The sequence below is a fragment of the Dendrobates tinctorius genome, unplaced genomic scaffold (genome assembly GCF_039654945.1).
Source record: "Dendrobates tinctorius isolate UK_male_01 unplaced genomic scaffold, ASM3965494v1 ptg000231l, whole genome shotgun sequence".
NCBI classification, from domain to species: Eukaryota; Metazoa; Chordata; class Amphibia; order Anura; family Dendrobatidae; genus Dendrobates; species Dendrobates tinctorius.
In genome coordinates this window covers 9904784-9929959 of record NW_027361898.1, presented here as the reverse complement: position 1 = coordinate 9929959, position 25176 = coordinate 9904784, and the positions used below count along the sequence as shown (strand labels likewise).

At 46.2% G+C, this 25176-nt stretch overlaps 1 protein-coding gene across 1 annotated transcript in view; it reads left to right on the top strand.

Annotated features, from left to right (window-relative positions):
- The window catches only part of LOC141059900 (relaxin receptor 1-like), a 532911-nt gene that overhangs the window by 453028 nt on the left and 54707 nt on the right, over nucleotides 1–25176 (top strand). Inside the window, exons 14-15 of the mRNA XM_073556105.1 lie at nucleotides 21783–21854; nucleotides 22477–22706. Coding sequence (XP_073412206.1) covers nucleotides 21783–21854; nucleotides 22477–22706 — 302 coding nt within the window. The remainder of the gene's footprint in view (nucleotides 1–21782; nucleotides 21855–22476; nucleotides 22707–25176) is intronic.

Genomic DNA, 25176 nt, shown 5'->3' with positions numbered 1-25176 from the left:
GGAAGGGTTCTCCTCTAACCCTGATCCTTGTTACTCTTCTTCTCCTCACGTTCCGTACTAATTCTTTCCTTCTTATGGAGAGTTAGGCTTTCTATTAATGTTCCTTTCCTGTGCCAACGGACCCAGATCACTGACGTCGGCTGCAGCACTTCCTTCATCCATCCCACTCAGGGGATCTCCTTTCACAGACTGACCTCGTCAGACTCCTGTGACTAACTGCCTCAATCCTATCCTCTTCCCGCTCTTTTAATATAAACTAAACTCCACCCACCTCCCAGCACGCTTCGTGTTCCAAGCAGGGAGCCACCAAAGGGTGCTTTGCTACACTACTATGTTGTGTGGAATGCAGGTGTTGGAGTGTGGTCAGGTGTCTCCACCTTACCTGGATAGTGGGGTACCACACCTCAGGAGGAGGTGCAGTACCTCTGTGGCGACTGAACCCTCAGGGGCGCCACATTCCCCCACAGCACGTCTGTGGGCTGCAAGAAAACAAAGGTTGCCAAATACAGGAACATACAAAAATGTTTGTAATGCTTAGTAAACAATTCTTATCTAATCTTCTCAATATGAGAGGTACTGTTTCTTGAACGTTGCAAAACAATTTTTAACTAGCTATCTATGTTTTAATACAGTATCTAATTCAAAAGTGCTATTGGCAGTAACTTACTACCACTTCAAATATTATCATCAACACATTTCTTCTTCATCTCTTCTTTCACATTTTCTACTTCCTATTATTAACCTTAAGTGACAACCGCTGATGCCGGGTTCATCACCTGCAAGTTTTTCAAATCTTTATTCAAATATCAAAGCATTGGTCTACTCTCTATAAAACATTCACTATTTACTTTCTCTATCAAAAGATGCTAGACATTACTAATAAGTGCAATATAGACATTGATCCAGCCAAGATGTTTTGAAATGTCCTTATTCTTAATGAGGTAGTCCTTATTCTTAAAAGACTTATGTAAAACCAAGAAAGGGCACCTAAAGAGGTGCAGCTATATACAATAAAGTTTGTGATTCACTCCAAGTTCATGATCACTGCAGTTCAATAAGAAAAACGCTGCCAATAAAACTGGGCAACAAAACTGGAAACATCATGATAACCCAAAAAAAAATAGAAAAATAGAAAAACAAGCACAATGGTGCAAATACCCTTCTGGGTAACAGAGTTGGCTATTTTCTTTAGTGTTAGTATTGGTGTTCCCCTCCTGGGGTGCTGGAAGCTGTTGACTTGGGCTGCTGCTTCCAGGGGAAAACATCTGGACATCCTTTTCCTGTTGACTGTTTACAAATTGCAGGTACTCTTTTTTCTCCTGGCATGAGGTTGGCATCTACTGGTATAGGTAGCACATCAACTGCTGCTGGTGATATCTCTGCTGCCTGCAATTCTGCAGAAGTTGCAATTGGTACCAATGGATGTGGTTCCTCAATTTCAGGCGGCACTGCAGTTAGCGGCACCACTGCCTTGATTTTTGGCCTGACGTCTGGTGTCACTGGCGTCTGTGGGCGCATGTAGGGGGAGAGGCGGGGGTCCTGAATCTGTGGCAAAGGGAACCCGTGATACATAGTGACACCCATCAGCTGCTCAGACTCTTCTGCTGAGATCAGACGATGTCGAATGGGACGCGCTTGTTCCAGTCTCACTCTTTTCAGCAGGGATTTCTTCCACTTCCCCATCGCAGTAAGCTTAGTGCTTCTGAATTGAGAGCATAGCTCATCTAATTGTCCCATGTGGCGTTCAAGCATGCCGGCCTCACTATGCAAAAACTCGAGGGGTAACCCGTTGGGAGGGGTAGCGATTAGTATTCCGATACCGCAAGTATCGGCCGATATCCACTGTATCGGAATTCCGATACTGAGTTACGATACTTTTAGCATATCGAACACCGGAATTGGAAGTTCCCATAATGCTATGAGCCAGTTTGATTTGATTCAGCCAATGACAACCCTCAGAAGTGTGGGCATATCCTGTTAGGCATGTAAACTAATGGCATGGCTGTGATTGGCTGAAATGATGTCAGGGAACCTCTTGTCTGCTGGCCAGCAGCTCAGCCATCTGAGCTATGCGGCTGCTTGGAAGATCCCATGCGAAACCAGATACCAGTGATTCTTGTTCTTGATCAGCTCCACCCTGTGCTCTCCTAATTGGCCCATTGATTGCTAATTGCCCACCCTATATAACCTCAGCCAGTACACTTCCTCATTGCGTGATTATTGTGCTTCCAGCCTGTAGTCAAGCTCCTTCTCCTGCTGCTGCTGCTCCATCTGCTAAGTATCGCTGATCCCGTGTACCGACTTCTGGCTTTTCCTCTGACTTTGTTATCCGCCTGCTCCATCTGCTAAGTATCACTGATCCCGTGTACCGACTTCTGGCTTTTCCTCTGACTTCGTTATCTGCCTGTTCCATTGCTAAGTATTGCTTATCCAGTGTACTGACTTTCGGCTTCACCTGACTACGCTTCCTGCCTTGCTCCCTCTAGTGGTTACAATAACACTGGCTCCAACCTGAACCAGATCGTGACAAATGATGTCATAATGCACTATAAAAGCCGCTGCCGCCGCCATTTCTGGTTCACTCTGCTGCGAATTCAGTTAGGAACAGGCTGCTGTTCAAGACTGTGAGGGACAATTAGAGATAGTGATTTTCACAATCATAGTGTGCTTTACCCAGGCTACATGATCCACCACTGTAGCTTTCTTTTGCCTTGCAGCAGTGTTCACAGCTGTCTGCAAGGTCTGTGTGAGTGCAGCTCACGCTGTGTAGTGTGTCCTGCAGGCACGTCTGCTTGTAGGCCGCTCAGCGTGTCACTGCCTCATACATATTTTTCTTTTATTGCTGCAAATTTTTCATTCTCCTATTAGTGTGCAATTGCATCCATCCGTATCCATATACGTTGGTTGCAACCACTATAGGAGTAGAGAGCGGAGCCTTTCTGCAGCCTTTCAGTGCTAGTGCCCATTTATCTGCACTATTCACGGCTGTCTGAGAGGTCTCTGTGTGTGAGTGCAGCTCATGCTGTAGTGTGTCCTGCAGGCACGTCTGCTTGTAGGCTGCTCAGCGTGCGTCACTGCCTCACACATATTTTTCTTTTATTGCAGCTAATTTTTAATTCTCCTATGAGTGTGCATCCATCCGTGTCCATCTACATTGGTTGGTTGCAAACACTATATAGGAGTAGATAGAGGAGCCTTTTATCTGGCTTGTGCCCTTCAGCTGCAGCCAGATTAGTATTACCCTATTTTTTGGAGCCTCATCTTTTGCATTGTAGGTGACCTTCCTGCATTGTAATAGCTCCAAAAAGTTTGTGATACTATCGCATTCAAATCTTTGGTCACATCCTTTTAGTTTAAAAAAAGCAAAAAAAAACAAAATAAAGTTTACCAAACACTACATTTGACAGTTGTGTAGGCCACATTAGCTTCTATTTAAGTGTAGTCCACACACACACACTTCATAAAATTAGTGTTTCTTATACCTGTTACCAGCTGTTCAGGAATAAGCACACTAAGCCCCGCCTTTGTACTTTTCTGCCTATCTTTATCAGTCTACCAAGATGAAGAAGGCAGGGAGTAAGGCAGGTGGGCGTGGGCGTGGAGTTTCAGCAGTGAGAGGACGTGGGGATTCTGCAGGGAGAGGACGTGGGGATTCTGTGCCTGCTGCGGGCACCAGTGAGTCAGCATCTCCCTGTTTTAGCAGGCAACAGTCCTTTATGCGCAGCTTTGTAGGATCTCGGCGTACCCCACTGCTGCGGGAGGAACAAATTGAAGCCGTTGTCGGATGGATGGCAGCTAACGCATCGACTTCAATGACTTCCACGTCCTCTCAGGGCCAGAGCACTGAAGAGCAACCATCTGTCTCTTCACCACCTGCCAAAGTGCCCAGGCAGTCAGAGAGCCCTGGACAGGAGCCATCACAGTCTCTACTTCTGTTCTCTGAATCTGTTGGCTTGGAAAGAGGGGGCCAGCCAAGCAGAATTCAAGAATGTGAAGAAGAGGGAGTATGCAGTGATGCGCAACTTCTTTGTCCCTCTGAATCCGAAGAGGCGGGTGGGCCAGTGCCTATGGTCAGCACACCTCAGTACGCATCAGATGATGACGACACTCAGGTGCCACTTTCTGGTGCGTACGGTGCTGGCGAGACAACCCAGGAGAAGCAGGTGTTTGAAGATGGTCGTAGATGATGAGGTCCTTGACCCATCATGGCATGAGGAACAGGAAGGTGGTGGGAGCAGCTCTGAGGAAGAGATTCCCTGAATGGCCAAAACAGGAGGGAGAGGGAGGGGGCAGACTTGGTTGCCTGTAGCCTCCACTTCGGCACCCGTTAGGAGCATTCCTCTTCCAAAAGCCAAAACGGGCGGTCCTAAGACTTGCAGTGCGTGGTCCTTTTTTGACACAGTTGCAGATGACATTTGCTTTGTCAAATGCAAGCTGTGTCATCAGAAAGTCAAAAGAGGGAAAAATGTCAGCAACCTCAATACCACAAATATGTGGAAACATGTGCGGACCAAGCACGAGGTGGAGTTACACAGACACACTGAAGACGTAGGCCAACGTACAGAACCACCTACCACCTCTTCAACTCGTGTTGGGGCTTCTTCCTCCAGCTCACATACAGCTGGTTCGGCTTCCTCACAGGATCGCCAAGGAAGAATCTCTGGCACTGTTGTCCGGAGACCCAGTGACATTCCACCCACAGCACCACGTTCCCAGTCATCCTCACATTCCCAGGCCACTCTACAGCCATCAGTAGCACAGGCATGGGATAAAAGGCGGCCATACTCTGCAAACCATCCCAGAGCACAGGCTCTGAATGCTGGCATTGCCAAACTACTGGCCCTTGAAATGCTCTCATTCAGGCTGGTGGAGACTGACACCTTCCGGAACTTCATGGCATTGGCAGTCCCACAATACACCATGCCCAGCCGCTTTTATTTTGGCAGGCAACCCGTCCCTGCCCTGCAAAAGCATGTGGAGGGAAAAATAAAACATGCGCTACTAAACGCCGTCAGTAGCAAGGTCCACCTGACCACCGATGCGTGGACCAGTAACCATGGACAGGGACAATACCTTTCCCTCACTGCCCATTGGGTCAATGTTGTGGAGCCGGGTACAGATCTGGAGAGTGGTGCTGTATGTGTTCTGCCAACTCCACGGATTGCAGGAATCCAGTCTGTACACATTGACTCCTCCTCCTACTCAAGTTCCTCAGAAACAGCGCTGCAGGAGCCTGTTACGACCGATATGACCACAGCCGTGGCCAAACGTCAACAGGCCATACTGAAATTAATTTCTTTAGGGAATCGAAGCCACACAGCGCAGGAGCTCTGGAATGCCATCAAGCAGGAGAGCGATGTGTGGTATGTGCCAGCGAATCTCCAGCCAGGCTTGGTAGTGTGTGACAATGGCCGAAATCTGGTGGCAGCTCTGGGCCAAGGCAACCTCACTCACATCCCATGTCTGGCACATGTGCTTAACTTGGTCTTGCAGAGCTTTCTGAGGGACTATCCGGATCTTGATGCACAGTGCGCTCACTTGCGGCGTTCCAGCACGGCAAGATCGCGCCTAGCTGCTCTGCAGCGCCGATTACGCCTTCCGGAACATCGCATCATATGTGACCTACCCACCAGGTGGAATTCAACATTACATATGTTGGAGCGGTTGTGTGAGCAGCTGGCAGCAGTCATGGAGTACCAGCTGCATCAGTCGCACTGTGCGCCGGTCACACTTCAGCACCACTGAGTGGGCCTCTATGAAGGACATCTGCCTTGTTTTGCGTGCCTTCGATGATTGCACGTGGATGGCGAGTGCAGATGATGCACTAGTTAGCATGACTGTCCCCGTTATCTGCCTGCTTCAAAAAACACGCAAGCACTAAGGGAGGAGGTTTTGGAAGAGGTGGAGGATGAGGAGTCACAAATGCCATCTGCTTCTGGACAGTCTGCGCTACGTGGTTCCTCACAAAGGCCTAGGCAGGGGACACTTTGTGAGGAGGATGAGGAGGAGTCAATGGAGGAGGAAGACATCTCTCCAGAGGAGGGAGGTACACAATGCTCTAGTCAGTATGTACAGTGAGGGTGGGGTGATACAGAGTAGGCAGAGATGACTCAAGCAGGGGACAGCGTTTCTTTCACAATTGGGAGTCTGCAGCACATGATTGATTTCATGCTGCAGTGCCTGAGAAACGACCGCCGCATCGCCCACATTCTCAACACGGCTGATTATTGGGTGTACACCCTCCTAGATCCTCGCTACCGGGACAACTTACAAAGCCTCATACTACCGTTGAACCGGGAACGTAAAATGCGGGAGTACCAAGACACACTGGTGCAGTCCATCATGTTCTCCATTCCACCCGACAGCAGTGCTGCTAGTGCTTTACAAAGCAGCTCTGTGCGTTGAGGCAGTGGAGGAAGCTCTGCACAAAGAGGGAGCAGAGGCAGCGCCTCAGCACAAGGCAAGACCACTATGGCCCAAATGTGGCAAAGTTTTGTGTGTCCGCCACAAATGTCTACACCAACACAGACGGCTCCAGTCAGCAGGAGGCAACGTTTCCGTCAGATGGTGACAGACTACATGTCTTGCCCTGTGAGTGTACTCCCAGATGGCTCTTCCCCCTTCAAGTTTTGGGTCTCTAAGCTGGATACATGGCCAGAGCTTAGCCAGTATGCATTGGAGGTGCTGGCTTGCCCTGCTGCCAGTGTTTTATCGGAAAGCGTCTTTAGTGTCGCAGGTGGTGTACTAACAGACCGTCGCACGCGACTATCCTCCGATAACGTTGACCGGCTTACTTTTCTGAAAATGAACAAGGCCTGGATCTCGCCAGAATTTGCCAGTCCTCTTCCAGAATAAATAATTGGTTGGCAACAGTATCCAGGTCTCCTGTTTTGTTCATGTTTCTACCACCTGAACTGTAATCCCTGGGCTTCGACACAGCCAGTTGTCGCTCAGAAGTGCCGTCTGCACAGAGAAAAACACTAGCTCCTGTGTTAGTGGGGTTCAGTAAAGCCAGCTGCTCCCCTGCTGTGTGGACGGCAAAGTCTCCTGCTCCCTCCACAATCAAACTACTACTGATTTTTAACCGTGCTCCACTTAGGCCTCTGGCTCCACTGTCTCTAGTATTTCCCCTGGCCTCCAACCCCGCCAGTTGCTGCTCAGAAGTGGCGTCTGCACAATCCACACTTATTCCTGTGTTACTGGGGCTCAGTCACGTCAGTTGATCCCCTGATGTGTGTCCGGCAATGTCTCCTGTTATGATGAGTCACCGAAGGAGGAAAAAACAAAATACCAGCTAAGTCCAGAAAAACCAGAGAGGTTGGCAGCTATCGGATTGCAGACCCCTGGACCTATCCACAACAACTAGCAGTAGCCGTGGGGGGTTCCTACGGTGCCCTAGACCCCTCGATCACAGCCGGAGGACTACATAGCCTAAAGACATTAAGGGGAAAAACTAAACTGCATCAGAGCAGACCCCAAAGCAATAGGCAGCCCCCAACATATAATGACGGTGAAGCAAGATGAAAACACTAACACAGATAGAAAGATAGGTTGAGCAAATGATGGGGCCCAAGCTAACTACATAGGACAGGATAGGAAAGCTGCTGTCTGCCATCTGCAAAAACCCTATCAAAATGAGCCAACCGACTGATAGGAAAAACAGGCCCTGAAGTCGCTAGGCTTCAAAAGACTATATCAGCACTCAGGTATATTCTGAAGACATAGCAAAAGATCAACAGATCAGAGACAAAAATGGAATTCAGCTCACCCTTGGCCGGGGATGGCAGAACTCCCAAAAAACAAGGCAAAACAAAAACAAAACGGAAGAGTACAAAGCAGAGCAGAAAAACTTAGCTTTGAGATGCAGGAATCAGACTGGTCTCCAAGAATCCAGCAGGAAAATCACCAGCCAGGAAGAAGGGCGTCAGCAGCCTTATATCCAGTCCTCAATTCCAGCCAACCAGTCATCATCTAGCTGCCCAGGTGTTTGGTAATCAGCCTCACTACCTTCCTTCACCAGAGGAGGGAGTTCATCAGACCTCAATGGTGAAGGGAAACATGAACTCACAACAGTCTCCTGCTCTGTCCACATTCCCATTACTAGTAGTGGGAATGTGAACAGAGCATGAGACCTTGCCGGACACACATCAGGGGATCAACTGACGTGACTGAGCCCCAGTAACACAGGAACAAGTGTGGATTGTGCAGTTGCCACTTCAGAGCAGTAACTGGCGGGGTTGGAGGCCAGGGGAAATACTAGAGACAGTGGAGCCAGAGGCCATAGTGGGGCACGGTTGCAATCAGTAGTAGTCTACAACCTATATAAAACTTGCTGCAAGTTGGCCTCCGCCTGCTGCATGATTGATCCTGGGCTTCAACACAGCCAGTTGTCGCTCAGAAGTGCTGTCTGCACAGAGAAAAACACTAGCTCCTGTGTTAGTGGGGTTCAGTAACGCCAGCTGCTCCCCTGCTGTGTGGATGGCAAAGTCTCCTGCTCCCTCCACATTGACACAACATCCGATTTTCTACTTGTTCCAAGTAGGCCTCAGCCTGCTGCATGAATGATCCTGGGCTTCAACACAGCCAGTTGTCGCTCGGAAGTGCTGTCTGCACAGAGAAAAACACTAGCTCCTGTGTTAGTAGGGTTCAGTAACGTCAGCTGTTCCCCTGCTGTGTGGACAGCAATGTCTCCTGCTGTCTCCAAAATCTCACTACATCTGGCCTCATCCTGCTCCTTGCTTGATCCTGGGCTCCAACAAAGCCAGTTGGTGTTCAGAAGTGCTGTCTTCACAGAGAAAAACACACTAGCTCCTGTGTTAGTGGGGTTCAGTAACGTCAGCTGTTCCCCTGCTGTGTGGACGGCAATGTCTCCTACTGCCTCCACATGCAAAAAACATCAGGCCTCATCCTGCTCCATGCTTGATCCTGGGCTCCAACAACGCCAGTTGGTGTTCAGAAGTGCTGTCTTCACAGAGAAAAACACACTAGCTCCTGTGTTATTTGGGTTCAGTAACGTCAGCTGTTCCCCTGCTGTGTGGACGGCAATGTCTCCTGCTGCCTCCACATGCAAGAAATATCAGGCCTCAGCCTGCTCCATGCTTGATCCTTGGCTCCAACAACGCCACTTGGTGTTCAGAAGTGCCATCTGCACAGAGAAAAACACATGCTCCAGTGTTAGTGGGGTTCAGTAACGCCAACTGCTCCCCTGCTGTGTGGACGACAAAGTCTCCTGCTGCCTCCAAAATCACACTACATCTTATTTACTACTTGCTCCAAGAAGGCCTCAGCCTGCTCCATGATTGATCCTGGGCTTCAACACAGCCAGTTGTTGCTTGGAAGTGCCGTCCGCACAGAGAGAAACACTAGCTCCTGTGTCAGTGGGGTTCAGTAACGCCAGCTGCTCCCCTGCTGTGTGGATGGCAAAGTCTCCTGTTGCCTACACAGTCACACTACTACTGATTTTTAACCGTGCTCCACTTAGGCCTCTGGCTCCACTGTCTCTAGTATTTCCCCTGGCCTCCAACCCCGCCAGTTGCTGCTCAGAAGTGGCGTCTGCACAATCCACACTTGTTCCTGTGTTACTGGGGCCCATTCACATCAGTTGATCCCCTCATGTGTGTCCGGCAATGTCTCCTGCTCTGTCCACATTCCCACTAATTGCAGGCCTTAGTCTGCACAGAGAAAACACATGCTCCAGTGTTAGTGGGGTTCAGTAACGCCAGCTGCTCCCCTGCTGTGTAGACGACAAAGTCTCCTGCTGCCTCCAAAATCACACTACATCTTATTTAATACTGGCTCCAAGTAGGCCTCAGCCTGCTGCATGATTGACCCTGGGCTCCAACATCGCCAGTTGCTGCTCAGAAGTGCTTTTGGCACGGGTACTCCCTCCTGCCCAGCCCGGTTCCAGCACGCCTGCTGTTTCCGGGGAGTGTCCACGTCACTTTGCCACCAATACATTGTCCTGTCGTGTTGCGGCGGGGTTAGCCGAGTCTATGGTGCCTGCAGTTTAGGTGTTTCCTATGTGGGCTGTGGGTTCTGGTAATAAGGCGTCATTGATAGGCTGCTCAGACACTATGCATCACACTTATCAGTGTGACTTATGTCTTATGCAAGCCTTATTAGTATGCATCTCCCACTAGGCAGCCAGACCTTGATGGGTTAACTGGCTGTCCTCATCAGTGGAATGCACCTGTGCTGCCCCAGCCTTTATCATTGGGGCTTTGCTGTATCCTGCCAGTGCATTAGTCAGGGTTTGGTGAGTTACCCAACAATTGTTCGCTTTCTGGTAATAAAGGCTGGTTCCGTAGTGCCAATAGGACTAGCACCCCCTGTTGGACTGTGGGTTTTGGTAACTGCGGCCTGCTCGCGGCCTTGCAACTTTGTTTATTATGGGTACCTTCTGCTACCCATCCGGGTTCCAGCACTGTCAGCTAGTTCTCAGCAGTGCCTTTGGCCTAGGTGCCTCCTTCTTGGTATCCGAGTTCCAGCAACGTCTGCTGGTTCTTGGTAGTGCTTTGTAGCACAGGTACCTCCTGCTTAGAAACCGTGTTCCAGCACCGTCAGCTGGTCCACGGTTGCGCAATTGGCTCTTGTTCCTTCTGCTGCCACTCTGGGTTCCAGCACCGTCAGCTGGTTCTTGGTAGTTCCATTGACTCTTGTAGCTTCTGCTACCCATCCGGGTTCCAGCACCGTCAGCTGGTTCTCAGCAGTGTCTTTGGCACGGGTACTCCCTCCTGCCTAGCCTGGTTCCAGCACGCCTGCTGTTTCCGGGGAGTGTCAACATCACTTTGCCACCAATACATTGTCCTGTCGTGTTGCGGTGGGGTTAGCCGAGTCTATGGTGCCTGCAGTTTAGTTGCTTCCTATGTGGGCTGCGGGTTCTGGTAATAAAGGCTGGTTCCGTAGTGCCAATAGGACTAGCACCAACTGTTGGACTGTGGGTTTCGGTAACTGCGGCCTGCTCGCGGCCTTGCAACTTTGTTTATTATGGGTACCTTCTGCTACCCATCCGGGTTCCAGCACTGTCAGCTGGTTCTCAGCAGTGCCTTTGGCCGAGGTGCCTTCTTCTTGGTATCCGAGTTCCAGCAACGTCTGCTGGTTCTTGGTAGTGCTTTTTAGCACAGGTACCTCCTGCTTAGAAACCGTGTTCCAGCACCTTCAGCTGGTCCACGGTTGTGCCATTGGCTCTTGTTCCTTCTGCTGCCACTCTGGGATCCAGCACAGTCAGCTGGTTCTCGGTAGTTCCATTGACTCTTGTAGCTTCTGCTACCCATCCGGGTTCCAGCACCATCAGCTGGTTCTCGGCAGTGTCTTTGGCACGGGTACTCCCTCCTGCCCAGCCTGTTTCCAGCACGCCTGCTGTTTCCGGGGAGTGTCAACGTCACTTTGCCACCAATACATTGTCCTGTCGCGTTGTGGTGGGGTTAGCCGAGTGTATGGTGCCTGCAGTTTAGTGCTTCCTATGTGGGCTGTGGGTTCTGGTAATAAAGGCTGGTTCTGTAGTGCCAATAGGACTAGCACTCCCTGTTGGACTGTGGGTTTCGGTAACTGCGGCCTGCTCGCGGCCTTGCAACTTTGTTTATTATGGGTACCTTCTGCTACCCATCCGGGTTCCAGCACTGTCAGCTGGTTCTCAGCAGTGCCTTTGGCCGAGGTGCCTCCTTCTCGGTATCCGAATTCCAGCAACGTCTGCTGGTTCTTGGTAGTGCTTTGTAGCACAGGTACCTCCTGCTTAGTAACCGTGTTCCAGCACCGTCAGCTGGTCCACGGTTGTGCCATTGGCTCTTGTTCGTTCTGCTTCCCCTCCGGGTTCCAGCATCAGCTGGTCCTCGCTAGTTCCATTTGCTCTTGCAGCTTCTGCTACCCATCCGGGTTCCAGCACCGTCAGCTGGTTCTCGGCAGTGCCTTTGCCCTAGGTGCCTCCTTCTCGGTATCCAAGCTCTAGCAACGTCTGCTGGTCCTTGGTAGTGCTTTGTAGCACAGGTACCTCCTGCTTAGTAACCGTGTTCCAGCACCGTCAGCTGGTCCACAGTTTTTCCATTGGCTCTTGTTCCTTATGCTGCCCCTCCGGGTTCCAGCACCGTCAGCTGGTCCTTGCTAGTTCCATTTGCTCTTGTTCCTTCTGCTAACCAATCGGGTTCCAGTATCGTCAGCTGGTACTCAGCAGTTCCTCAGCCTTCTTGTACCTTCTGCTACTTTTCCAAGTTCGAGCTTGTGGAAATGGTTTTTGGTTCTCACTCTGGATCTCCCTGATGATGACCCTGAAAACCACACCGAAGAAGACCAAAAAGATGACCCTGAAGAAGATGACCAAGAGGACAAAGAACATGAAGACAACCACCAAGATGCAGAACAACAAGAGACAGAAGACCAAGAAGCTGAAAAGCCAAAAGCAGAAGAACATTAAGCATAAGACTAAAAATCAGAGCAAATGATATTATCTAAATTATAAGCAGAAGAAGACTAAGCAGTGTATGGGGGTGAGTCCATTCCTCCTCGAGGTGCCCCTGGAAAATGCCTGATGCTGCAGGCCAAACTGAACGCGGACAAATCCTGTTGTAAATCTTTTGTGACAGGCAGAACGGAAGGTGTAATCTTCAAACTTTTATAGATAACAACTACAGGAATGCCTGTCACAAATAAGAATATGATGAAGAAGAATAGGAAGAAGATGAAGAACTAGAATATGAAGAAGAATAGTTGAATAAGAAGAATATGAAGAATGTAAAAAAAAGGATAATAGGAAGGTGAAGAAGATGAATAAGGTGAAGAAAAAGTTGATGAAAAAGATGCTGCTGCTGAGGATGATGAAGGAGAAAGTGTGGGAGAAGTAAAAAAGAAGGTGAAGAGCATGGAAGTAGGGAAACATACATATCTGACAAAATATAAGAGGTTAACATAGTCAATATCTTTGTAACTCCGAACGTCCTTAAAAAAAAAATTTAATTCCTGCTATTCCATTTGACTGAGCTAAAGCTCTATGGCTTTAATGTCTCCTACACCTCCCACAATACATTCTACATTATTCTTAGTTGTTTTTCTTCATGTAGAATTAACCTACAAGGAAAGAAAGGGTTTTTTTTAATTCCGATATTTCTGTTCCATTGACTTGAATGGGTCATCCGGGATCGGAATTGGCGATACCCGATACTTTTTTGATATCGGCCGATCCAATCGATCCGATATTTTTCAATATCGGGTGGTATCGCTCAACACTAATAGCGATTATATCTGGAGCCTCCCGGCAGCGTACGATGCTCACTGGTGCCGCCGGACTCAAGGTCGGAGACGATGGTGGAGCAGATGGCGGCTCCAGGTCCGCAGGGGTCTCTGGTTGGACCTGCGCAGCCACGTCCGGTCTGGGCGGGAGCTCAACTTCTTCCTCCACTTCAGCTCCCAGGCCTTCGGACAACTCCTCATGGCAGGCCTCACCCAGCGGTGACGACAGCGGGGAGATGGTGATAGACGCTGCCGGTGGTATTGCAGCGGCCGCAGGCTCCATGAGGTCTGCCTGGGGGACATCCGGTGCAGCAGTGGCGGGTACCGGTGACTGGGGTACCGCTGATGGAGGCCCCTCCTGGGCGTGCTGCCAATTCATCCTCCATAACGCCTCCTGCCTCAGTCGCAGACCGGTGGTCAGCTGGGCTATCTCATCCTCCAGCGGCTGATGGTTCATGCCGGAAGCCAGATTGGAGCCTTTAGCCATTACGTCGGGGAGATTCAGCTCAACCTCCCTTTGCTCTTCAGGCCTCCTCTCTCCTTCCATCATGGCGTTCTCTCTTCCTTCTTCTTCCTGTCTGGACTCTTCCTGCCACCAGCTCTCGCTCCTCCTTCTGGGGGCGGCGTCTTCTTCCTACTCCTCCATACCAGGCCAGTATACGAACCCCTCGGGGGTGGGCCATGTTGCGGTTGCATAGAAGTTCAGGCAGGGGAGGCCCAGGATAGTTTTCTTAGGACCACCCATGTTGCCACGCCCTTCTTCCCCATGGCGGCTGCCATTTTTAGCGTTCATTTTACAGTCTATCAAATTGGGTCTTTTGCACATTTCCACAAATTTTTAAGTCCAATAAATCGTAGGCACACAGAACCCAGTGGCACCGGGCTTCATCATCCTGTTCGTGACGCCAAGTTGGGTCACCCTCCCAGGGCTGTGGGGTACTTGGTACCGGGCCCAATGAGCTTCAATGGGAGATGTCACGGCAGCCGGGACCCGGCCCGCGGCCCTGGACGCCCATTGTAAAAGGGGGAAAGTTCAGTGTGCTTATGATGATTAGAGCTTATGAATGAATGAGTCGTGACGCCACCTGTGGTTTTCGGCAATGAAGATGTTGAGCCGACGCTGCAGACAGATGCTCTGGGACAGATGGTGTGGTGCAGCAATGATGTTATAGCCCTCCACAGGCAGGGCTGTAGTCCCAGGGCAGAGTAAGTGAAGTGACACTTAGATGGTGTAGTGTCGGGCGCAAGGGATGTAGCAATGCTAGGCAGGTTGACGCAGGAATAAGTGGAGGACAAAGCTTTACTCACAGTCTGATGCAGGAAAAGGTGCCCACATCCGTGCCGTGTCCTCCGGGTCAGGAGCTCAGCAAACTTCTAGGCAAGATGAAGTACTCCTTTCCAACACTCCGCCAACATATGTGCCTTTTCTGAACGTCTCCCTCTTAGCGCCTTTAGTGAAGTACTCACAGTACTGAGTTACACTGGAGTTCCTCCTGTCAGATGTTTCTATGAACTCTACTTGTACGGCAGACAGCTGTAGCCTGCTTCGGGGACTCCTTACTACCTAGTCCCGGCTCTCTTACGTTGCTGTTGTGCCCCCAAGTCTGGTGTGGGAATAAAGCGGTGACAACTTCTATTCCTCCGGTGTCTGCTGCAGGACCATTAGTATCCATACAACCTCAGGGACCGGACCCCGGCCTTGCGCTTAGAACTTGGGAAGGGTTCTCCTGTAACCCTGATCCTTTTTTCTCTTCTTCTCCTCACGTTCCGTACTAATTCTTTCCTTCTTATGGAGAGTCAGGCTTTCTATTAATGTTCCTTTCCTGTGCCAGCGGACCCAGATCACTGAGGTCGGCTGCAGCACTTCCTTCATCCATCCCACTCAGGGGATCTCCTTTCACAGACTGACCTCGTCAGACTCTTGTGACTAACTGCCTCAATCCTATCCTCTTCCTGCTCTTTTAATGCAAACTAAACTCCACCCACCTCCCAGCATGCTTCGTGGTCCAAGCAGGGAGCCACCAAAGGGTGCTTTGCTACACTACTATGTTGTGTGGAATGCAGGTGTTGGAGTGTGGTCTGGTGTCTCCACTTTACCTGTATAGTGGGGCACCATACCTCAGGAGGAGGTGCAGTACCTCTGTGGCGACTGAACCCTCAGGGGCGCCACACATGTAACCCACAGACACCACTAGGAAACCAGGCATACCCAGTATGAATCAATAGGGTTACTCTGCTTTTGTCCTGAAACAATTCTACCATGTATCCTAGAGATGTTGTTTATCTGTTTTGAATGAGACAGACAAACTAAAAAGGTAAACTGACATGTGAACAAAGCCATAGCTCCAAATTTCCAGATTTCTGGCATTAAACACTTTGAAAGGCACAAAACCTTTGCGCAACTCGGAGTTGCTCAACAGTTTAGTTACTTTTGGTATTTTTATGACAGTCCTGGTAATGTGCATGGAAATGCATACCTCTTTATGATACTCATCTTATTCCAGTACATCCATCATTAAGGCTGCCATAAGAAAAAACTGTTTTATTGAATCATGCCCTTAGTGTTAGGATTAATGCTTCTGGCAAAGCCACAAACATCAACCCTTCAAGCCTTCTGATGGAGTGCAAAATGTACAAACTTTCTCCTGTATGGTTTAAAACAAATAGGAAAATACACAGTTACTATAATAAATACATTTATTTACTATTGCAGTCTCAAAATGAACCATTCCCTTTCAGCATGTTTAGTAATAGTAGTAGAGCCTCTTAAACTGTTATGACGTCCTGCAAACATGATCCATAGACACACATCACCTTTGAGTAGAATCCTGAGGACTCTCCTTCTTCTTCTGATTCTTCATAGGTACCGTAATGTTCTCCTGTTCACTAACATGCTTGGGTTGTCATTAAAATGGCCCAAAGAGTTAAGTAAGAAAAGAGATTATAGTCTTGCACAAAAAAAGAAGAAAAGTATACAAAACAGATCTGGTTGGAAGCAGAACTCACAAGTTCAAAGCTGATGGAACACTGGCTGCACTTCCTGGTCATTGCAGAAAGAAGACATTGTCACTGGCTGCCACCAAGTCTCTTATTAATTGTAAAAGATCGTGGCAAGATTTTGTGTTAACAGGTACCAGGGTTTCAGTTCACACAGTAGGTAGCATACTAAATGCTGGAGGTCTCCATACCAGAATTCCAAGCCAAACACGTCTACTGACCCAAAAGCACAAAAATAGTTGACTGCAATATGCACAAAACCATATAAAAAAGTCAGATGTTTTGAGATTCTGTTATGCGGATTAATGAAAAAAGTTGAAACTTTTTGGGCCTATGAATCAGCGGCATGTTTGTGGGAGGAAAAGTGAAGCAAACACTGAAAAGAATGGTGAGAATGCAGAGAAGAATGGTGGTGGATTGGTGAAGCTTTGGGGCCATTATGGTTCATGTGGGACTGAAAATTTGCAGTGTTTGGAGTGCAAAATGGACTTCATCAATTATGAGGAAATTCTAGGAGAAAATGTCATGCCTTCTGTGCAGAAAATGGACATCCATCAGGATAATGATCCTGAGCTAACTTCTAAGTCCACTAAGGATTGGTTCCAAAAGAACTCCAAAAATATTCTGAAGTGACCATAACAGTTATCCAACTTAAAAGTCATAGCATATGTTTGGTAGGGTTTGAAGAAGGCCATTGCAGTACACAAAGCCAAGAATATTTGTGAACTTTGTTAAGATTCCTTAGGGATGCTTCTAGAAGCTAGATTATGTCTATGTATTACTTTTGCAGCATGTTTTCAACAGCCATAGGGTTCTCCACTAAGTAGTGAAGACGTTTGTCATAAAGGGGATGAATATTTTTGAGACTGCAGTAGTCAGTGAAAGTGGTATTTTAAGCTGAATTATGAGAAACCACTTGTTATATTACTTGTGTTGAGGTACTTACATAGTTATTGTTTGATTGGTTTATTTTAAACAGCAGAAAGTTAGTAAATTTTGCTAATAAACCTCATGTACAATGGAGGTTGAATCATTTTGACTGTGCAGCAGAATCTGTGACGGAGACTTCTTAATTGGTCTTTGATAGAGATACAAACAGAGCCTTATATGAGTGAGGCTGCGGGATTTTTCTGCCACTCTCACAATTTGGTCTCTTGACTATACCATGACAGGTTCTTTTTAATGGTTAATGTTTCATATAATAGTAGGTAAATGCTTATACAGGAATTTCCTAATATATCATTACGAGTTCCTTCAGGACAGTACAACCAGTTATTAAGGAAAGAAGCGCAATTAGTATGTGACAAGGATGATATAACTGTATTACTGAGATAAATAGAGTCATAAGTCAGTGAGAGAAAAACTGTCATATGTGATTAGTAATGTTCAGTCAGATGTAAGGAAACTAGTTAGGGACAAATAACATCTATCGGGAACCTGCCTATAAAGCCTTCAATAAATGTTATATATAATCAACACATGCACAACAATGGCAAAACGACTTGCTGTGCACATAGAATCATAGAATCGTAGAGTTGGAAGGGACCTCCTGGGCCATCTGGTCCAACCCCCTGCTCAAAGCAGGATTCGCTAAATCATCCCAGTCAGATGTCTGTCCAGCCTCTGTTTGAAGACTTCCATTGAAGGAGAACTCACCACTTCTCGTGGCAGCCTGTTCCACTCATTGATCACTCTAACTGTCAAAAAGTTTTTTCTAATATCTAATCTGTGTCTCCTCCCATTCAGTTTCATCCCATTGCTTCTAGTCTTTCCTTGTGCAAATGAGAATAAAGTTGATCCTTCTACAATGTGACAGCCCTTTAGATATTTGTAGACAGCTATTAAGTCTCCTCTCAGTCTTCTCTTTTGCAAACTAAACATTCCCAAATCCTGCAACCTTTCCTCATAAGACAGGGTTTGCAGACCGGTCACCATTCTGGTCGCTCTTTTCTGAACTTGCTCCAGTTTGTTGATGTCTTTTTTAAAATGTGGTGCCCAAAACTGGACACAATATTCCAGATGAGGTCTGACCAAAGAGGAGTAAAGGGAAATAATGACTTCACGTGATCTAGACTGTATGCTTCTGTTAATACATCCTAGAATTGCATTTGCCTTTTTTGCTGCTGCATCACACTGTTGACTCATATTCAGTCTGTGATCTATTAGTATACCCAAGTCTTTTTCACATGTGCTGTCACTTAGCCCTATTCCTCCCATTCTATATATGTTTTTTCCATTTTTATTGCCCAGATGTAGTACTTTGCATTTCTCCCTGTTAAAAACCATTCTGTTAGTTGCTGCCCACTTCTCCAGTTTATTTAAATCTTTTTGAATCCTCTCTCTCTCTTCTCTAGTATTAGCTATCCCTCCTAGCTTTGTGTCATCAGCAAATTTAATCAGTTTACCCTCAATTCCTTCATCTAAATCGTTGATAAAGATGTTGAACAATACAGGGCCCAGGACAGAGCCCTGTGGTACCCCACTTGAGACATTCTTCCAACTGGATGTGCAGCCATTTACGACCACTCTTTGGGTCCGATCACTAAGCCAGTTATGAATCCACCTAACAGTTGCCTTGTCCATTCCATACTTAATCATTTTTTCAATAAGGATTGTATGAGAGACTTTGTCAAATGCTTTGCTGAAGTCAAGATATACTATATCTACAGCATTTCCTTGATCCACCCAATCAGTGATACCGTCATAGAAGGAAATTAAGTTAGTCTGACATGACTTATTAGTTACAAACCCATGCTGACTCTGTTTAATCACTTCATTCTTATCCAGGTATTGACATACATGTTGTTTAATAATTTGTTCAAAGATCTTTCCTGGTATAGAAGTCAGACTCACCGGCCTATAGTTACCTGGGTCCACCTTCTTCCCCTTTTTGAAGATAGGAACAACATTTGCTCTTCTCCAGTCTTCTGGCACTTCTCCTGTTCTCCAAGAATTTTCAAAGATTATAGAGAGGGGTTCAAAAATTTCTTCTGCTATCTCCTTCAGTACTCTGGGGTGTAATTCATCTGGACCTGGAGACTTGAATTCATTTAGGCTAGCTAAGTGTTTCCTCACTATCTTTCTGTTTATAGATATCCTGGATTCTTCTATTCCCTTAATAGGACAGTGAATAACAGTTGATGTTACATTTCCTTTCTGAGAGAAAACAGATGCAAAATAGGAATTTAAAAGTTCAGCCTTCTCAACATCCTGTCTTACCATTTCATCATTTTCATCCTGTAAAAATCCTATAGCATCTTTGACTTTTCTTTTACTTTTGACATATCCCCAAAATCCTTTATTATTGCTTTTGACATCTCTTGCAAGCCTCAATTCATTTTCAGCTTTAGATAATCTGATTTGTACCCTGCAGGTTCTGCAGACAGCATTATATTCTTCTTTAGATATGCCTCCCTCTTTCCATTTTATAAACATTTTTTTCTTCCTTTTTAGCATGTGCTTAAGTTCTGTGTTCATCCATCCTGGTTTCCTTAACTGCTTCCTATTTTTCCCTCTTTTCGGAATTGTTAACAACTGTGCTTTGAGAATTTCATTTTTCAAGATTTCCCATCCTTCCTGGACATTTTTGTCTTTAAGGATATCCAGCCATTGGATCCCTCCAATTCTCTTTCTGAATCCCTTAAAATCTGCCTTTCTGAAATCTAACCTTGATGTCTGAGTCTTCACAGGTCTTCCGCCTCTAGTTATCCAAAATTCTAAAATAGCATGGTCGCTACCTCCTAGGGTCCCAGCCACTTTTACCTCCTCAACCATTTCCTCCCTGTTTATAAGGATTAGATCCAAGGTAGCAGTTCCCCTTGTTTTCTCCCTTACCTTTTGGAAGATAAAGTTGTCAGCAAGAGAGGATAAGAATTTCCTTGACCTGTTAGTTTTGCCTGAGAGAGATTCCCAACAAATGTCTGGATAGTTGAAATCTCCCATGACAACTATGTCATATTTTTTGGAGAACTTGGCCATTTGATGCATAAAGAGTTCATCCATAGCTTCAGCTTGCACAGGCGGCCTGTAGTAAATGCCTACAATGGTGTCCTTTCCATTGTTCTGTCCTTGTATTCTTACCCAAACAGTTTCCACAGAACTCCCAGTCTCTGAAGCTTCAATCTCTGTGCAGATATACGCGTTTCTAACATACAATGCGACACCCCCTCCTCCATCTTTTGTAAGTTCTTTAAGCTATTTTAGGCTTTGAAAGCCATGAAGTTGCTATAAAGCCTGGAAAAGGGACAAATATTATTTTAAATGCTGAAAAATTGTCATAATGTTGTAGATACAGTCAGGAGAATGTTGTTCAGCTAACCCAATGTATGGATCCCGGACATTTAGGAGGGATCCATAAGCATCCCAAGAGTTACTAGCTGTAAAGCTATTGTTCTGCATTGGTTTTGATGGGATTTTTCCTGAAAATTTTCCAGCTTAAATTAATGACAGAATAATCAATGGCTAGCAACTGGCATTGGTGGAGTTATTACTTTGATCTATGCTGATGACGTTGCTGTGTATTTAATATGTCTTTCTACCCATTGATAACATCTCATTTGGAAGCAATTTTTAGGTGATCTCTGGAGAAAAGTATAAAATGTAATGAGGAGGGCTGGGGCTGCAACGTGAAGAACATCCTGGTATAAGTGTCCTGTTCTCCACCCTCTCGACACTTTTTATTTCATTCTGTTATCACTGCTTCTTTATTAGAAGTAGGGGGTAAGTCACTCGTGTTACGCTGCTGCTGAGTTGTTGATAATCAGGTCCATGCTTCTGGTGTTTGGACCATTTTTCTTGAGTTAGTTTAACCCGTTCTCAACATCCATGGAGTGTATGGGTGTATGGAGCAGGCACATACCAACACAGCATTAGTGAAGCGGAGTTCCACTCGCTGATATTATAAAGGGGTAGCGAATACATGATACATAACATACATATCTGCACTACTAGCTGACAAGGGGAAGCTAACTAAGCAGAGTAGTATGAGAAACAATTAGATATAGAAAGCGTGACCACCTACCAGCGATGCTGACGCAAGGGGAGTAGAGGAAATAAGATGTTCACAAAATGCAGGCTTGATATAAAATGGAGAACTGGAGGGAAAAATGGGGGCTGGACTTAACCATGATGCTTTGCAGCTTACCAGGGTGCTTTGCAAACCTTCCCAAAATGCATTGTGAAGAGAGGGAAATAAATCCTGGAAGTACAATGCATAATAATCATGCAGTTATGACTTTGGTCAGTAGATGGAGCCAAAGATACAGAAAACAGTAAACTATATAGAACCTGTACATTCTATACATACAGCAAATCATTGTATGTTATCAAATAAACAAGTAGACCATCCAGGATCATGAATTATGTCGGAGACAGAACAACTCCAGCTCTATTGTTTAGATGATCAAGTCTCAGTGTAAAATCCTATGGTGTGCTAATCAGTGTAAATACTGACCAGGCAGCAATGAAAACTATGACAAAAAGTAAAGGGAAAACATTTGATAAGCTTGCATCACATGAAATGGGTGCGGTTTGGATTTATCTCATGTAGATTAATTTTTCGTTCATAGAATCATGGAGGATATAGAGATTCCAAATATCCACAACCGCATGTTTTCCAGTCTGGTTAACCTGTCTCACATGTAAGTAGAAATAAAACTTGGAACAACAATTAAGATAGAAATAAGCGCCTCATTAAAGGGAGTCTGTCAAAACGATGCCCACCCCCCACACCACCTGTTGATATGGCCATCAACATTTACTGATCTTATCCACACATTTACTGATCATATCTGCTATCTTCTGAATGAAAAAAATCTTTGTTTCATGAATATGCAAATGCAGCTTGAGAGCTTTAGGTGTGTCAAAGCACTTCCAAGCCTCTTGCTCTGTTCCCCGCTCAGGCCCACATTCATCAGCTTGACTGACAGCTCACTGACTGCCTAATCATGCGAATGAGCTGTCAAGCATAGGACTGACCATAGAACAGATAAGAGGGTGAACTGTTCTGTCAGATTCCCTGTATAAGGTGAAATCCACAGTCCTAGTCCTTACAGTATGAGGGACAGTGCATGCTGTGGAGTAATAATGTGCAACGTGCTCAAAAATCATTGAGACTTAAGAGTGGCTTCCATTGAATACAAGAAGATGTCTCTGGTGCCTCGATTTCTTCTCATGGCTGCATCATGGCTGTAGAACCACTATAGAGAATGTAATAATATGATTTTATCATGACTGCTTCAATCTTATCTTATTCTTTTGCAGATACTTTAAAAAATTCCAGTACTGTAGCCATGCTCCTCATGTGCGCAGTTGCAAGCCCAATAGTGACGGCATCTCTTCCTTCGAGAACATGTTGGCCAATATCCTGCTTCGGGTTTTTGTCTGGGTGATGGCCTGTGTCACCTGCTTTGGAAACCTGTTTGTGATCTGCATGAGGTCATTCATAGTCACTGAGAACTGCCAGCACGCCATGTCCATCAAGTCTCTCTGCTGTGAGTTATCATCAACACACAGAAGAATCACATCATGGTAACACATGAATAATGGGCTATCGAGGATCTGTCACCAGATTTCCCAATATAGACTGTATACATTACTAGATAAGTCTTTTAGACCTGATGAGGATGGTATACAGTACTTACTGTGAAAATCCATGACAGAATGGCTGTATAATCTTTTTTGTAAATTTTACCTTTTAATATTGTAAATGAGCATTTTATGAGTCTGGCTCCATGAAATTTTTACCTTGGATGGTGAAATCTGGTGACAGATTCTCTTTGAACACAAATCTAAATATGTTTAAACTATAAATGCACTCTTCTTCATAACACTACAATTATAATGATGAGGTGCTGAAAAACTAATATTTAGCAATATTACAATGGGAACAGGAGTAAACAAAGACTGCGCTGCCCGAACCCTGCCCGCATGCAGCACTCGGTGATCGCACAATTTTGTAGTAATCCCCCTCGGCTGCATGAGGCTGCTGCAACATGAACGCGGGCACGACTGTGCTTTCATAAAATATCATTTTATACAGTTTTTATGGCCTTTTCAAATCCACTGGAGTGAATTATAAAAGTGTAGACTTTTCTTTATTGTGAGGGCTTGTCCTTTGTGGGACAAGTTGTTGTTTAGTATGATGGCCCCCATGGCTCTAAATATACAATTTGATAACTATACAGCATGATATCCCACAGCTACCTATATACAGTATGATGACCCCCATAGCTCCCTTTATGCAGTATGGCACCTCCGAAGCTCCTCATATACTGTATGATGGTCACCACCACCCCCATATATACAGTAAGATGTCCAAAGATCTCCCCTATATACATTATTATGGATCACCAGCTGTCCTATATGCAATAAAATACCCTCTTTGCTCCATATATACAGTATGATGTCCCCACAGCACATATACAGTACGATTGCCACACAATTCCCTGTATACAGCATGACGGCCCTCACAGCTCCCATATATACAATATTATGGCCCAACATTCCACTATACACAGTAAAAAAAAGCCCACCGGAAAATTCTCCAGTCCTCCAGTGGGCCAATCCGACGCTAACAGCGACACTTAGCAATCTTTGACCTTGCGGTTAAGGTCGCCATGTAGCCCTAGCATAGACCACACTTTGTATTGAGCTGTACAATGAAGGTGAAGAATTCACAAAGCTTCTAAAGAACAAAGTGTTATGAGCAAAGAGAATAACAATACATGTGAATAAAGAATTCTGTAAATCATATTAGTCTGACATTTGTTTCAAACCACAGTGGGAGCTTTCATATCCAAAATCGAAAAAATCAGCGCTGAATCTTCTCTTTAGCAAGGCTGTGTTTACATCTGTTGTTGCCATAGGCACCAAGTCGGAATACTTTCCATAAGGCAGTCTGAGTGCCACAGCGATGCATGGACCAATCAAGAGTCTACTGACCCAGACTCAGACCATTATACACAGAAGTGTAAATCTGATTTAAGGTTGGGACAAGGGGAATGGTTAAAGGGGTTGTCTGGTCACCATTGGCGAGGGTCCAAATATTTAATGAGGCCAATCCTTATGTGGCTATCTACCAGGGTCTCCATGAGGAAACCTCTAAAAAATTCTGTGGACGACAATGTAGATTTCACATTGAAAACAAAGGGAGGCAAATTGTGGGTGGATTTCACATGAGGGTTAGCAAAAATCTGCTTGAAATTTCTGCCACGTTCTAACATGTCTGTGTTGCATGTTTCTGCAGCTAAATTTTCTGTTATGTATATGCTATCAGTGTTCTGTTATATGTTATGTTATATGTTATATGTGTTCTGTATATATGCTATCCGTGTTCTGTTATATATATGCTATCAGTGTCGGATTCTCCGGTGGGCCCTGGCATCTGGTGGGCCCTGGCACCTGCTGGCATACAGGGCCAGCAGTTGCCTAGGGCCCCCACCGCTCCAGGGGCCCCCAGCCAGTGCCACACAGCTGCTATGGGGGCCCGTGACAGCGGAGCAGCAGCTGGTGTCAGGAGGCAGGAGCCCCTGTCCCCGCTACTAAAGAGAAATGAATATTCACTGCGAAGCAGTGAATATCATTTGACTCTCGGCCTCCACTCACCCCGGGGCCCCGCCCCCCAGCCTAGGCAGCCGGCGCCGCCCTCAATTGCAGTGGAAGAGAGAGCGACTCTCTCCCATCAGTCCGCTCTGCTTCTGACTCACAGCCAGTGCGCGATGACATCACCATCGCGCACCCGCTGTGTGTCTGGCAGACAGGACAGCTCCTGACACTGAAGCCGGCATCAGCGTGGGAGCGAGGAGGAGAGGTGAGTATTGTGGTTTGTTTTTCTTTTATCTCTATCTATCTATCTCTATATCTATCTATCTATATCTATATCTGTCTCTATATCTATCTGTCTCTATATCTATCTGTCTCTATATCTATCTATCTATCTCTATACCTATCTATAGCTATCTA